The sequence below is a fragment of the Urocampus carinirostris genome, chromosome 2 (assembly GCF_059441175.1).
Source record: "Urocampus carinirostris isolate Australia breed hairy pipefish chromosome 2, RoL_Ucar_1.0, whole genome shotgun sequence".
Classification (NCBI taxonomy): Eukaryota; Metazoa; Chordata; class Actinopteri; order Syngnathiformes; family Syngnathidae; genus Urocampus; species Urocampus carinirostris.
The window spans coordinates 36642041-36656709 of NC_142350.1; the positions used below are offsets into that span (position 1 = coordinate 36642041).

At 39.5% G+C, this 14669-nt stretch overlaps 1 protein-coding gene across 3 annotated transcripts in view; it reads left to right on the forward strand.

The window, feature by feature from the left end:
- Nucleotides 1–14669, forward strand: part of spire1b (spire-type actin nucleation factor 1b) — a 41888-nt gene that overhangs the window by 1081 nt on the left and 26138 nt on the right. For all 3 annotated transcript variants that reach the window (XM_088326381.1, XM_088326383.1, XM_088326382.1), the window contains exon 2: nt 4840–4868. In XM_088326381.1, the coding sequence (XP_088182507.1) occupies nt 4840–4868 (29 nt within the window). The remainder of the gene's footprint in view (nt 1–4839; nt 4869–14669) is intronic.

Sequence of the window (14669 nt, forward strand, 5' to 3'; positions counted from 1 at the left end):
CTGTATAAGGAAGCTTATTAAGGATGTATGTTCACGAGTTTAAAACTTTACGATAAAAGCCCACAGAACAAACTGTCAACATCCAAAAACGCCAGCCAAACACCCAGAGCAATTTAATAATGGTCACATAGCTGAAGGCAAAACAATGGTATCCTTCTCATTTGGCGTAATTTGTGAAATTAATATGAAATTACTCTGCTCACACTTTGTTTTGAAAGAATTATATATGACAAAATTAGCCCTAACGATCTTAAGTAACTGCATGAGGGAGACACATTTTAGGTTGATATGGGACACGACTCCGGCATTATTATCATTTCATAGATTTTATCAAATCATCAAATGTCACACAGTGAAATGAAATCCATTGAAGAATTAGTTTTTGTCTGGAGAGCAGGTTTGGTGGTTTTGTTGAATTTTGTCTTAAAATATATAATGTGGATCCCTCTTAAAAAAATAAAAATTATAAAATGATATATTCGATGGCTCTTTGAGTCAAAAAGGTTCCCAACCCCTGATTTAGCGCATCACTGCGGTAAAAATAACTTCATTCATTAAAATAAAAATAATATTGATTAAAAAAAACGAGCAAAATACATTGACTACCATATGGACGTACATTGTTTTGAACACTCATTGATAGAGAAATTTGCATAGATTTTGCATAACATGAGCCTAACCTAGAGTGAGCTGACATGTTTGTCTGCCATCTTGCTGCTATGGGTAACCCCAAAGACCAAAAACTTTGTGAAAGAATGGGCAAAAAAAATAGAATAAAAAGGTGCTTATGGGCACTCGTTTTCGTTATGGTACAATACAGTGGTATAGAGTGGTCAAATAATTCACACTGTCCCTTTAAATAATTAATTACATGTCGTGTTGTTTAGATTTCCAGCTTTTCACCCAGTTTCTTTTGGCACGTGTTTTGGATCATGAGGATTTCTCATCTCAGCTTATTCTGTTCTGTTCTGGTGCTTAACATCACATAGCAATGCTTAATAGGCCTCGAGTGCATGGGGAAAGCATGTGATTGGGCTGGACGTCTGGGGCAATTTACAGATTCAAGAAAAAATGTTTTCATGGAGCTTGCGTTGCACCTCTCACAATGAGGCTATGCTCTTTAGAGGAGGGCAATTTTTAGAATTTTAGTATAGAGTCAAGTAAGTACAGGGTAGTATCAATAAATGGTTTATGCTTGGAAATATCACGATCGTTGAGTAATTGACACCCCCATCCTTGAGTTGGTTTATGAATATAATAAATACAGAAAAAAATAGTAACTAAAAGTGTTTTATTATTTTATTAAACTTTAATAAACTTTGAAATAGAAAAAAGTTGTATTGTCTATCCTTTATTGATAAATGATGTGTTTGCGCTGCCCCTTTTGAATAAAAACATCAAAGAAAGGATACGCAAAATGAAACTAATAATGGATGGATTGCCAATATTATGATTAATTCTATTGATTTTGAGCTGAGATAAGCTCCAAATCATTATCATTGGTCTCACTGTCACCCTCTGCCATTAGGCAAGAAAATTGCATGCCTTACTATACATCTGCTGACACTCGGCACAGTAGTACGTAACATACTTATTGTAATACTAATATTCATAATATAATGTGAAAAATCATTCCTTTCTAGAAATGAATTCCAAAAATGGTCATTTTAAATGAGAAAGGCGATGCACAGCCTCCCCTGACTGCTCATCACTGAGTACAGTATCAGCTTGACTTCTAGTCCAATGCTAGGTTCTATTGTTACTGTTGTTCTGTCTACAGAACAATTTAGTATCAGACCAAAGATGTTTTTGAACAACATAGGCCTCAAACCAGACCCCAAGACAACTCAGATTCAGATTCAGATTCAGATCTACTTTATTGTCATTCTAGTACACGTGTATACAGAACGAAATGTCGATGCATCTGACCCCCACAGTTTCCTTGAATGTACAGATATAAATAATGTTGTATTGTATTTTGGCTACGTATAGTATTTTACCATAGTTCCGATAGTGCAAGAAGAGTAGCTAACCAGATGCGCAAAATGGGCAGTCAGGTTAACAAGTCAGGTACACAGTAACATTAACACTGTAACAATAACGCTGTAATTACAATAGTGCAGAGAGCAATGTGCAAGGAGTGGCAAGCTATAAAAAAAACTGCCAGTAGTGCAAAAGTCAGATTAGCAGCCGTTTAGATTTAAGTTAACTATATGTTAGATTGACCATTTAACAGTCTAATGGCCAGGGGGACTAGACTATTGCGGAGCCTGGTGGTCCTGCACCGCACACTGCAGTACCTCTTCCCAGAGGCTAGCAGAGTGAACAGTCCATGATGGGGGTGAGAGGGGTCCCCGGTAATGTTTTTAGCATGGGATAGGCAGTGCTTCTGGCCAATGTCCTGAATGGAGGGAAGTGTAGTCCCGATTATTTTCTCTGCTGTCCTCGTTACCCTCCTAACACTACCCCAGTCGGTAGCGCTGCAGCCTCCACACCACACAGAGATACAGCTGGTCAGGATACTCTCTATGGTGCCCCTGTAGAATGTAATGAGGGAGGGTGGGGGCAGGTGGGCTCTCCTCATCCTCCGCAGGAAGTACAGGCGCTGCTGTGCCCTCTTAACCAGTGATGCAGTGTTTACGGACCAGGTGAGTTTGTTTGTAATGTGCACCCCTAGGAACTTGATACTGCTGACAACCTCCACAGCCTTGTTGTTGATGCAAAGTGGGGCATGGTTGGGCTGGTTTTTCCTAAAGTCGACAATGATCTCTTTAGTTTTGTCGACATTCAGGACCAGGCTGTTGTCCCTGCACCAGCCCACCAACTGCTCCACCTCCTCTCTGTAGGCCAGGTCGTTGTCATCCCTGATGAGGCCCACCACTGTTGTGTCGTCAGCATACTTCACGATGTGGTTTGTGGCGGACCTAGGGACGCAGTCGTGTGTCATCAAGGTGAACAGCAAGGGGCTTAGGACGCAGCCTTGGGGGGAGCCCGTGCTGAGGTAGATGACATCTGAACTGTTCTGACCTATCCGCACTGATTGGGGTCTGTCACAGAGGAAGTCCAGCAGCCAGTTCCGCAGGGGGGTGTTGAAACCCAGGAGTCTCATTTTGTCCACCAGATGTTGTGGGATGATGGTGTTGAATGCTGAACTGAAGTCCAGGAACAGCATCCGCACATGGGCGTTCTTCTCCTCTAGATGTGTCAGGCTCAGGTGAAGCGCAGAGGAGATGGCTACAACTACAATACTAATGGCATAGATTTAAAATAAGATGACACACAATGTGTTTTGAGAAGTGTGGAAGTGCAACTTTAAATGGTTTAATTCTCACCTTACTATTCACTAAGAATATAAAATAGTGGGAGGGTTAAATGGGGCTCAATACATTTCTGTTTTAGCCACCCCTAGATCCCTTTTGACAATGAGCTCTTCTAGTCAAGTCATGTTTATTTGTATAGCCCTTAATCACAAAGAGTCGTAAAGGGCTCCACAGATCAAAGACTATTGCAAACTACAGACTAGTATGACACCATCCCCTTATATTGTCAACATAAAATATAGGTTGTCCGATGCTATAGAATAGAAGTGTGTTTTAAGCTTAGATTTAAACATTTCCACTCAGGTTGCAGATCCAATCTCAGGGGGAAGAGCATTCCACAGCACCGGGGCCCGACTGGAGAACGCTCTACTACTACTTCTACTACTACTAGTAGTTGTACTAATACTCAGACTACCCTTTCTCACAGTAACACAGATCACATACACCTTAGAAAGATACTCGTGAATCTAGAAAGAAAGCATTTATACTGGTAATATTTTTTTAATTTGGAGCATACTAACAGACAGGTTTCAAATGATCAGTTAGCTAAACGTGTAAGGTTGCAAAAGACATTCAAAACAGTAATTTTGTCTCAATTTTACAGTGCACTTTGACACCACCGTAGACTAAAACATAATCCAATAAAAAAAATTCAATGCAGAACAACATTTGATTCGAATAAACGCAAACGTAAACTATTGCTCCTTACATAGCAAATGCTTTACTGAAATATTTCTAGCAAGATTTGCAAAGAAATGTGTATGATTTTGCACCAGTTCATCCTCCAAGCATCCTCAAAAATGTAGTATAAAATAATTGTGCAGAAAGGAAACATTCAGCAAACATTTAGTGTTTAAACCAATGAAATCATAGCTAGATCATAAGACATTGCAAGAGTTCCTATGGTTTTGATGGTGACGAATACAGAAAGGCCATTTATTGTCGTCTTTTGAGCAAGCTGATTATGTTTTCCTAATGCTCCGAGGAAAATTCTTCAGGTTTTTCTTCATTTTGTGGTGACCACATTCACGTGTTTGGTCTTCTTAGAACCAGAGCTAGTGGGTTGTCACTAAATTCTAAACTACATTCTTCTCAAATGTCTCAGAATTTGAGGTTAAATGAATGGAAACATTAAGAAATATGATGCAGCAACAATTAAGATTTAGGTGGAATCAGGTTTTTGTTTTTGTGGAAACCAAATTTATATTTCATGAATCAATATAAATTACACAAGTCAGACAGGAAGTTGTGTCTAAGAAGGTAAGGTAGATCCTGAATTTGTTTTCGTTTTTCATACCAAATTACAAAGCTTGACAAGATATGGACATCCAAAAGGACAAATACATGTGTTTGAAATAGTGTGAACATGATAAAATCACAATGAAAAAAGTGTAAAACCCAAAACATACTCAGCCATAGTGTAGCGTTAACTCGTTTGAACCCCAGTGAATGTTTCTTGCAGTATTATAAATCTGTTGTTTTTTACTTTGAGTGTGACACTTTTTTTTAAATTCTGCAGGTAAAAACATCCCGAGCACAAAGATTGAGGTGAGTAAAAACACACTTATCTAAATTATTACACAAGAACGTTACTTGCTATTATCTAAAATAGTCCTCAGAGTCCTTATTACGTTTTCAAAATAGCGGAACAGGAAAATCAATTTGTTGCTGTGTGACGAACAATAAATCAATCTCTTTGAGAATTTGTGTAAAATCTATTTTCACAGTTAGGAGAGATTTACCAATAAAGATTTTGCCAACCTTTTTTAAAGCAGGGCACACTATCCCTACACCCATTATCTGCACCGCTTATCCTCAGTAGGGTCGCGGGGGTACTGGAGCCCATCACAGCTATCTTCGGGCAGTGGGTTAGGAACACCCTGAACTGGTTGCCAGGCAGTTGCAGGGCACACAGGGACAGACAACTCACTTGGTCAATCACACCTAGGGACAATTTGGACCGGCCAATTCACCTGACATGCATGTTTTTGGAATGTGGGAGAAGTGCCCAGAGGAAGCTTACGCACGCACAGGGAGAACATGCAAACTCTATACAGGGAGGCTGAGGTAGCCGGACGTGAACACTGAGCCTCGCACCGTGGGGCTGTGCGCTAACCACCTAGGCGCTGTGCCGCCAATGCACACTATATTCATCAAAATACTACAATGCACACTGTCCATTAAAATTGTTTAGGAATGTATTGCAGGTGCCATTTTAATGTTATTTTAAACCTTAAATTATCATGTTGCTAAATTTGACATGACAAAGTGTTTCTCTTCATTTTAAGTCACTCTGGCTCAAGAGGTAATATAAATTATTCATTTTGGTTAATCATTATAAAGTTATTTAAAATTTTACTATATTCCAAACCTTCTTGAAATGTTGTTACACTTTTACCTTGATTTTCGGGGAAAAAAAAAACAAAATAGTAAAATAGTTATCTGCCTGTAGAACAACCTTTTTTTACTATGTTCTAACATTTTCTGTTTTGGGGGGAAAATAAGAAAATAATATTCAAAAACAGCCAAAAAAAACCCCAACAACTTCATCAAACAAAATACGTTATTTAATATATTTCCCTGTACTACCTTACGAGTAGATAGTGTATAAAAATAAATAGTAATAATTTGCAGTCACCCACTGATATGGATGAATGTTACATTAACTTGGCTGATCACTGGAAGAAAGAAAACATACTGAGCAACGGTATGCTTTTTTGCCAAGATAAAATTGGGCAATTACCTATGGCACACTAGACAAAGTCTCGTGGCACACTAGTGTTGCCCGGCACAATGGTTGAAACACACTGCAATAACTATGGTAGGGAAAGCCTGCTGTATTTGTCACTATCAGTTGAAATGAACCAAAAGCACAGGAATGCTACGTTTCAAAGGAACTGTTATCATCGGGAAAATGGCATGACTCCTTCTTGTGATTGGTTTCAATCTAGAATTAAAATTTGAAAATGACAAAAGTGTCAGGACCAGACTGGAAACAGGACCCAATTGGGTAGCGTTTACCACAAGTTTTATTGACGGAAAGAGGAAGGGCTGCGCCCACGGTCCGGTTGTCGCTGCACGCGGGAAGCAAGTCGCTCTTGTACTCAGATTGTGATCCAAACACGAAAGTGGATCTTCCGTAGCGAGCGATGGCGGTGTCAGGGACGGAAAAACGGGTCGGTAGCCGGGACTGGGAGAGCAAGGTGTGGTCGGGTTCGGAAAGGAGTCGTAAGCCACAACGGGAGAGTAGACGTAGTTGGGGACAAAAAGGGTCGTGAGCCGGGACGGGAGAGCAGACACGGTCAGGGGCAAAGAAGGTCGTAGCCGGAGACAGACGGGAGCAAAAACGGGACAGGTGGTAGTCAGGGTGGAAAAAGGTTTGCCTAGTATACACCTAGGTTCACAGATGGACTGACACCAGGACTGGGTTGAAATAGTGACAGGGAGCCAATCAGAACCCGCGGCGGTTGGCGCCAAATGAGCAGGCACTGCTGAGTCACATCAGTGATCATGACAAAAAGGACATCGGTTATTGGATGTTTTGTTCTTGACAGTGAATGACTCCCAAGTTGTTTTGAAGTATACAGTATCTCTATTTTATAAACACCAAGCAAGGAGAGAAAAAAAAAACCATTGTAAGCACGATTAATGTCAGATGATGTTATTTCTTTCTCATGGGTGATTATGAGTAGTTGTCTTCAAATGTTGATGAATTCCATTTTCCTTTTATCCACTTGCCAGTTTGACTGCATTTAGAATGTTTCTATGACAATTACAGCACTTTGCTTTTGTATTTTAACTGAAGAACTCTGAATCAGGATGTGTTTGCTTTAACCTTTTCTTTTGTGGTCATCTGCACACACAAGCTCGATAAGGTTAGTGGAGTTCTCAGTCAACGAAAAACAAAGTAGACATGCTATCATATGACCGCCAGCATAAAATAATTTTCTTTGATACCGCCTGGGGTAAGTACTCATCTTTCTGTCTCATGACGAATAAAATCCTTGGAAATATCTTACACAAACAAGATATTGAAACATATTTCGTCATCCATCTTTGGTGCCCAACCTACCAACTAGCCCAGGGAAATGTATTTTGCCTGTGTAACATGTGATTGTAAAATATAATAGAACATACAATCGTTTATACTGGACTGTCTCAGAAAATTAGAATATTGTGATAAAGTTCTTTATTTTCTGTAATGCAATTAAAAAAACAAAAATGTCATACATTCTGGATTCATTACTCATCAACTGAACTATTTCAAGCCTTTTATTATTTTAATATTGCTGAATTTGGCTTACAGCTTAAGAAAACTCAAAAATCCTATCTCAAAATATTAGAATATCATGAAAAAGTATACAAGTAGGCTATTCAACTAATCACCTGAATCATCTAATTAACTCGAAACACCTTGCGAGGGTTTCCTGAGCCTTAAAAACACTCAGCTTGGTTCAGTAAACTAAATCACAAGTATGGGGAAGACTGCTGATCTGACTGCTGTCCAGAGGACCATCATTGATACCCTCCATCAGGAGGGTAAGACACAAAAAGAAATTTCTCAAAGAGCAGGCTGTTCACAGAGTGCAGTTTCAAAGCATATCCACAAAAAGTCTGTTGGAAGGGAAAAATGTGGCCGGAAACGCTGCACAACCAAGAGAGATGACCGCAGCCTTAACAAAATTGTGAAGAAGAGCCGCTTCCAGAATTTGAGGGAGCTTCAAAGACAGTGGGCTGAAGCTGGAGTCCAGGTATCAAAAGCCACAGTTCACAGACGTGTCCGGGAAATGGGCTACAATAGCCGTATTCCCATGGTCAAGCCACTTCTTAACTCAAGACAACGGAAGAAGCGTCTGACTTGGGCTATGGAGAAGAAGCACTGGACAGTTGCAGAGTGGTCCAAAGTCCTCTTTTCAGACGAAAGCAAGTTTTGCATTTCATTTGGAAGTCAAGGCGCCAGAGTCTGGAGAAAGGCTGGAGAAGAGCAAAATCCAAGTTGCTTGAAATCCAGTGTGAAGTTCCCACAGTCAGCAATGGTTTGGGGAGCCATGTCAGCTGCTGGTGTTGGTCCACTGTGTTTCATCAAGTCCAGAGTAAATGCAACTGTGTACCAAGAGATTTTAGAGCACTACATGCTTCCATCTGCTGAAAAGCTCTATGGAGATGAGGATTTCATTTTCCAGCATGTTTTGGCACCTGCCCACAGTGCCAAAACCACCAGTAACTGGTGCACTGACCATGGCATCACTGTCCTTGATTGGCCTGCTAATTCCCCTGACCTGAACCCCATCGAGAATTTGTGGGGTATAGTTAAGAAGAAGATGAAAGACACCAGACCTACAAATGCAAATGAGCTGAAGGCCGCTATCGAAGCATCCTGGGCATCAATAACACCTCAGCAATGCCACAGGCTGATTGCCTCCATGCCACGCCGGATTGATGCAGTAATCCGTGCAAAAGGATTCCCAACCAAGTACTGAGTGCATCAATGGACATTTTTCAAATGTTTATTTTTTTTACTTGGTCTGAGGAAGTATTCTAATATTTTGAGATAGGATTTTTGAGTTTTTTTCAGCTGTAAGCCAAAATCAGCAATATTCAAATGAAATGAAATGAAATGATCTGCATTTATATAGCGCTTTTCAAGTCAATGACTTCCCAAAGCGCTTTACATTGTGCTTCACATTTCCCAATAGCGGTCGTGATCTGTGCAGCCATGTAAGGCGCTAACCTGCTTATTGGGGGTAATTGGGGGTTCAATGTCTTACCCAAGGACACTGCGACATGTAACACGGACAAGCCGGGATTCGAACTGGGATCCCTTAATCCCAAAACGATCGCTCTACCTCCTGAGCTACTGCCGCCCCAAATAATAGAAGGCTTGAAATAGTTCAGTTAATGTGTAATGAATCCAGAATGTATGACATTTTTGTTTTTTTAATTGCATTACAGAAAATAAAGAACTTTATCACAATATTCTAATTTTCTGAGACAGTCCAGTATGTACTAACCATCGATCAATCTCAAAACACGCGTATTGAGCGTATGTGTAATGAAATCTGATGCACAATGACGTTTGAAATTACTGCCAATTTCAGTGTCTTTGGTCACTATCCATACAGTGAAACCTCTTCATACGAGTTACTCACGATTTGAGATACAGTAAGACCTCAGTTATCGCGGTTAATGGGGCCCAAAACCATCCGCGATAAGTGAGAATCCGCGAAGTAGCGGCGCACCTTCAAATAAAAATTTCTTTTTTTAAAATTTTATATATATATATATATATATATATATATATATATATATATATATATATATATATATATATATATATATATATATATATATATATATATATATATATATATATATTTCTTTTTAATTATTATTTATTTAGACCCAGTTAATGGGGAACAAAACCACCCGCAAAAAGTGAAAATCTGCGAAGTAGTGACGACCCTTCAAAAAGAAAAAAAAAAGATCTCATCTCATTATCTGCACCGCTTATCCTTATTAAGGTGACGCCGCGTCCGGCCCGGGAGTGACCTCCGCCGAGAATTTTTTATTTTTTATTTTTTTTAACCATTACAGACCGAGAAGCTCTGAAGCCGCGAACGTCGAACCGCGAAGTAGCGAGGTCCCACTGTACTAGATCTTTTTCGAACGGGTGTTTTTTGTTAAATTGCGTTACATCTTCTACTTGTGGCTTTTAGTTACATGGGGTTACAGAAAGTGCAGATAACAAAGCCGCAGAAGAGTTTAGGCTTTGCTTCATTAAAATAAATAAAAGAAAATAAACAATTGAGCTTGTGTGTACGTTTGTCTAAAGCAGGGGTCGGGAACCTTTTTGACTCAAAGAGCCATAAAAGCAAAAAATATATTATATATATTTATTTTGGGAAAGAGCCACACCATATATTATGAGACAAATTTACAAAATTGCTAAACCCGCACCCCAGACAAAAGCTCAGTCTTCAGCACATTTATTTTTGATGATTTGATAAAAAATATGAAAAGAGAATAATGCCAGAGCCCCTGTCCCAAAATCAACAAACATACCACTTTAAACTTGTCTCTTTCTTGCAATTACTCAAGATCGGTTAAACTCCTTTTGACCCTTTTTTTTCATACATATTGGTTTCAAAACCAGTTGCAAGCAGTTATTGTGTAAAAACGTCACAACATTCTGCAAATAGGGAGCCTGATGAGCTCACTTTTGGCGCAGACGGCGTAGGGCGAGAGATGGGAGGGAGTGCTTGCGCTTTTTGCATGGCTCCACCCATCCCTCCCACTCACCCAATCAAAAGACTAAGTTCTCTTCCGGTGTTTTGGCGTATTTACAGTGTGTTCTGTGGATTCATCATAAGGTATCTGAACACTGAACACAGATTATATAGTGAACTTTTATATAAAGGATTCTTTAGCGTTGTACAGCCAAAACGAGTTTTTTCCCCCCTTTTTTGTGTGACACCTTGACTGTAAATTGTAGTGAAAAACGTGCCCTATATATACTGCGAAGTAACATTGGCCACTTAGCTTTGGATTGGATTTGCGTGAACCTGAATAGGATGAATAACTCAAGTTTCGAACAAGATAGAGATATTTTGCATGCAATCAAATTTGTCTCTGAGCCATAGATATTCATAGAAAGAGCCATATATGGCTCGCGAGCCATAGGTTCCCGACCCCTGGTCTAAAGGCTCAGCAACTTTAGTTTTAAGTGTATAGTTATTGCTTAAAAATCGTTAACAGTCTCTCGTGCTCCCTCACTCCTTACAACCCACGCGTAATTTTCCGTTTCGTTAGGAACCGCCTACTTCCTCCATGGTTAGTGCTCATAATACACTTACATTTTATTTTGTTAATATCATCTTATTTTGTATTTTCATGTTCAATTGATATTTGAATGTGTTTTTAGTGATTAAAAGGGTGTGTTTTGTACCTATTCAGGGTTACCTTGGAAGAATTTGGGAAGCAGAAACAGATTACTTGATTTTCAGTTATTTATACAAAATAAAAACAAAAAAATTAGTTCAAGATACAAGCATTTCCAGATACCAGCACAATCCGTGAACAAATTAATCTTGTATGTAGAAGTGTGACTGTACTTGATATTTTTTTTTGTGTGACTTCAAAGTTCTGTTGTCCAAATATGACCACAAAAATTACTTTACTCGCTAATACCGCTGCTGCTTGTATTCACATAATTGCTGCAGCCTTACAATTAAGGGAAAAAAAGGAAAAAAATCACTTCTCTGATCTTGCATTTCTTTTCATAATACAGATACAGATGAACAGTGCTTTTACGGTTACAACCTTCAAGGCTGCTTTTTAAAATTATATGAGCCAAGGCAAGGTTTTTGTAAATGAAGCTAAATACAGTGTTTTTGTTTCTAAATTGGATCCACAAATGAGCAGTTGAAATGAGGCTGTGGAGCTCTTGTAGGACAGAGGCAATGAAGCAAAATAATTGCTCAGCCATTTCGGTTTACTTCCTCCGAGTGACAAAAATCCTGAAATTGAAGTCCATCTGATGTTATTGCTCTTTTAATAATGCTAAAACCGCAGTAGCCTCAAATTGTCTTTGGTTGCACTTCTTCATCCTTTACCCAGTTTGCCCCCTTTTTATTTTGGGGTGCATCAATGTGTTTGTACGATTTAGTTCATATCTTCATAAATATTTTTAACATTTCCTCTTCCATTTATGTAGTTGTTGGGTGCCAGGGGCCTCATTTATAAAACTGTAGGAAGACAACTAAAGGTAGAACAGAGAAAACACTGGAAGTGTGTGTGAACAAAAACTTTCTGATTTATAAAACAGTGCGCAAGCACGTCCCACACCTGTTTCTCTTCATAAATAACAATCAATTCTAAAGTAGGCGCAAGTGAAGGAACCGCCCTTCTTTGCCTACAAAAGGCTGGGATTAACGCCCGTGAAGAATATTCAAACATACTAAATGCAAAGATGGTTAAAATGAGAAAAGAACCATAAAGCTTAATTTTAAACAACGCTAAGTGAAGGTTCTTGTGGGTGAAGTGGATTGTCGGAAACAATTGTTTTTGGGGGGCTCAGCGTTGGCATCACGAATGGCTGTAGGCTGAGGAGAACAATGTTGCCTCAGAGGGCCCGACCCTGGCAGAAAAAAGGGAGAAGTGGTCCAACATAAAGTTCATTTACCGTATTTTCCGCACTATAAGGCGCACCTAAAAGCCATTATTTTTTTCAAAAGCTGACCATGCGCCTTATAATACAGTGCGCCTTATATATGGATCAATATTAAGTCGCAAGGTGTCGCAACAAAGCAGCCGCTGACTAGATTTTTCCTTGTAGGAGATGTGGTCAGCGGTGTATGCTGGGATACATATGCCGGCGTTTCATTTCCCAGCCAATGTGTCAATCATCATTTGAATCGATCACTATTGGCTAAACTTATTCGGAGGTAAAGGGGGCGGATCCTTTTTATCATTTACAGGCTCGCATAGGCTAAAGGGGAAAAACAAAGTCTGCAATTGGCCGAAAAAGATTAATGTGAATAGCAAGTTTGCTTGAACTACGGCATAGAGAAACACGTTTTATTATTCTGTATTTGTAAATATTTTACTCTACTGGATTTACTACACTCACGGATATAAGAGGGCCATGGTTGCACATTATTATTGAACGCAACGATTTCGGTGAGCTACTCCGGCTATATATTTTCCCAGTATCTTGTTTCAGACTGATCTCGATGTTTCTGTGATGAGTCTATTTTTAAATTAAACTCAATTCCAAGTCTTTATTGTCATATGCACACTAAAGTTGCGAGCGAAAAAGAAAATAGAAACTAAGGAGTGGTTGGCATTTCTTGAATCCCAAGACTTTAACCTTCCGAATGATATTTGGAACAATGCATTTGAGTGACATCGTACAGACACTGTTTCCGTATATGTCTGAGACACGTATTTACTTCTTTGCAAGCTTTCGGAATGTTAAGGGGGTAATAAGTTTGACTGAACTATCTGACTGTTTTGTCGACGTTCCCATTGTAGCGCCTTATGTATGGAAGATATAGGACCAAAAACTATTTTCTTGGGGTGCGCCCTATAACCCGGTGCGCCTTATAGTGCGGAAAATACGGTACATTGAATTAGATCAGGCAACTTTGATCAATAAAGGTAATATGATCAAATAAGAGGGCGGCAGTTGCTCAGTAGGTATAGCGCTGGTCTTGGTATCAAGAGATTGCAGTTTGAATCCCGGCTCCTCCGTGTTACATGTCGAAGTGTCCTTGGCTAAGACACTGATCCCCTAATGCTCCCAATAAGCAGGTTAGCGTCTCACATGGCTGCACGGCCGCTATTGGGAAATGTGAAGCACCCTGTAAAGCACTTTGGGAAGTCTTGACTTGAAAAGCGCTATATAAATGCAGATCATTTCAAAGGTGGGGGGCTGAGTGGTTAGCACATCAGCTCAATAATTCAGAGATCCCAGGTTAAAATGCAGTTACTAACTTTATTGTGCGGAGTTTGTATGTTCTACCCCTGCCTACGTGGGCAATCAGGTTTTTTTCGGGCACTCGGGTTTCCTTCCACATTCCAAACACATGCATTGCAGGTTAAAGGTTGTTGATTGGTTGATTGATTGTCTCTATGTATAAATGGGCCTGTTAATGGTTTTATGTCTCCGTGAGCCCTGTGACTGGCTGGCAAGTAGCTTAGGGTATCCCATGCCCACTGCCTGAAGATGGCTTGGATGGGCTACAGCACCCCTGCAACCCTACAGAGGTTAAACAAAGCAGAGAATGGATTATCAGAGGAACTGATCGGGTTTGAACATTCACTTAAAATTCAATAACTAGACACAATTCTGAAGGCAAATGTTTTGACATCATTTTGTCGGACCGGCCCTTAAAGTATTCCTTTATTAAATTTCTGTCCTTTTCGTGTCCTATGGAATCCAGTGGGCAAGGAGAGAAAAGGGGGTAGGAGCCGATGTCATAAGTTGCAAAGTTCTCTACACCATTGTACAGTAATGAAACTGTATGCAGGTCTAAGTGCAACTGTCTGTGATCTAAAATTAAAGCTCAGTGCCAGTGAATGGCAATTGCCTTCAATTTATGTACATTTGAGTTTTTAGAAATAGATAATTTTGTCTTTTAATCAACCGAATTAAAATATGCACTCAGTATACTAACCTAATTTGGAGGAAATCACAAATGTCGGGTTTTAGTAACTTAATAAGCCAACTTCACTCTCAGCTCAGACAGACACTAAAATAGAGTCAAGTTTGAACAAAACTGAAAGCTGACTGCAACATGAATATGTTAATGTATATACAGTATGTATGTATGAATAGATGTTATATGA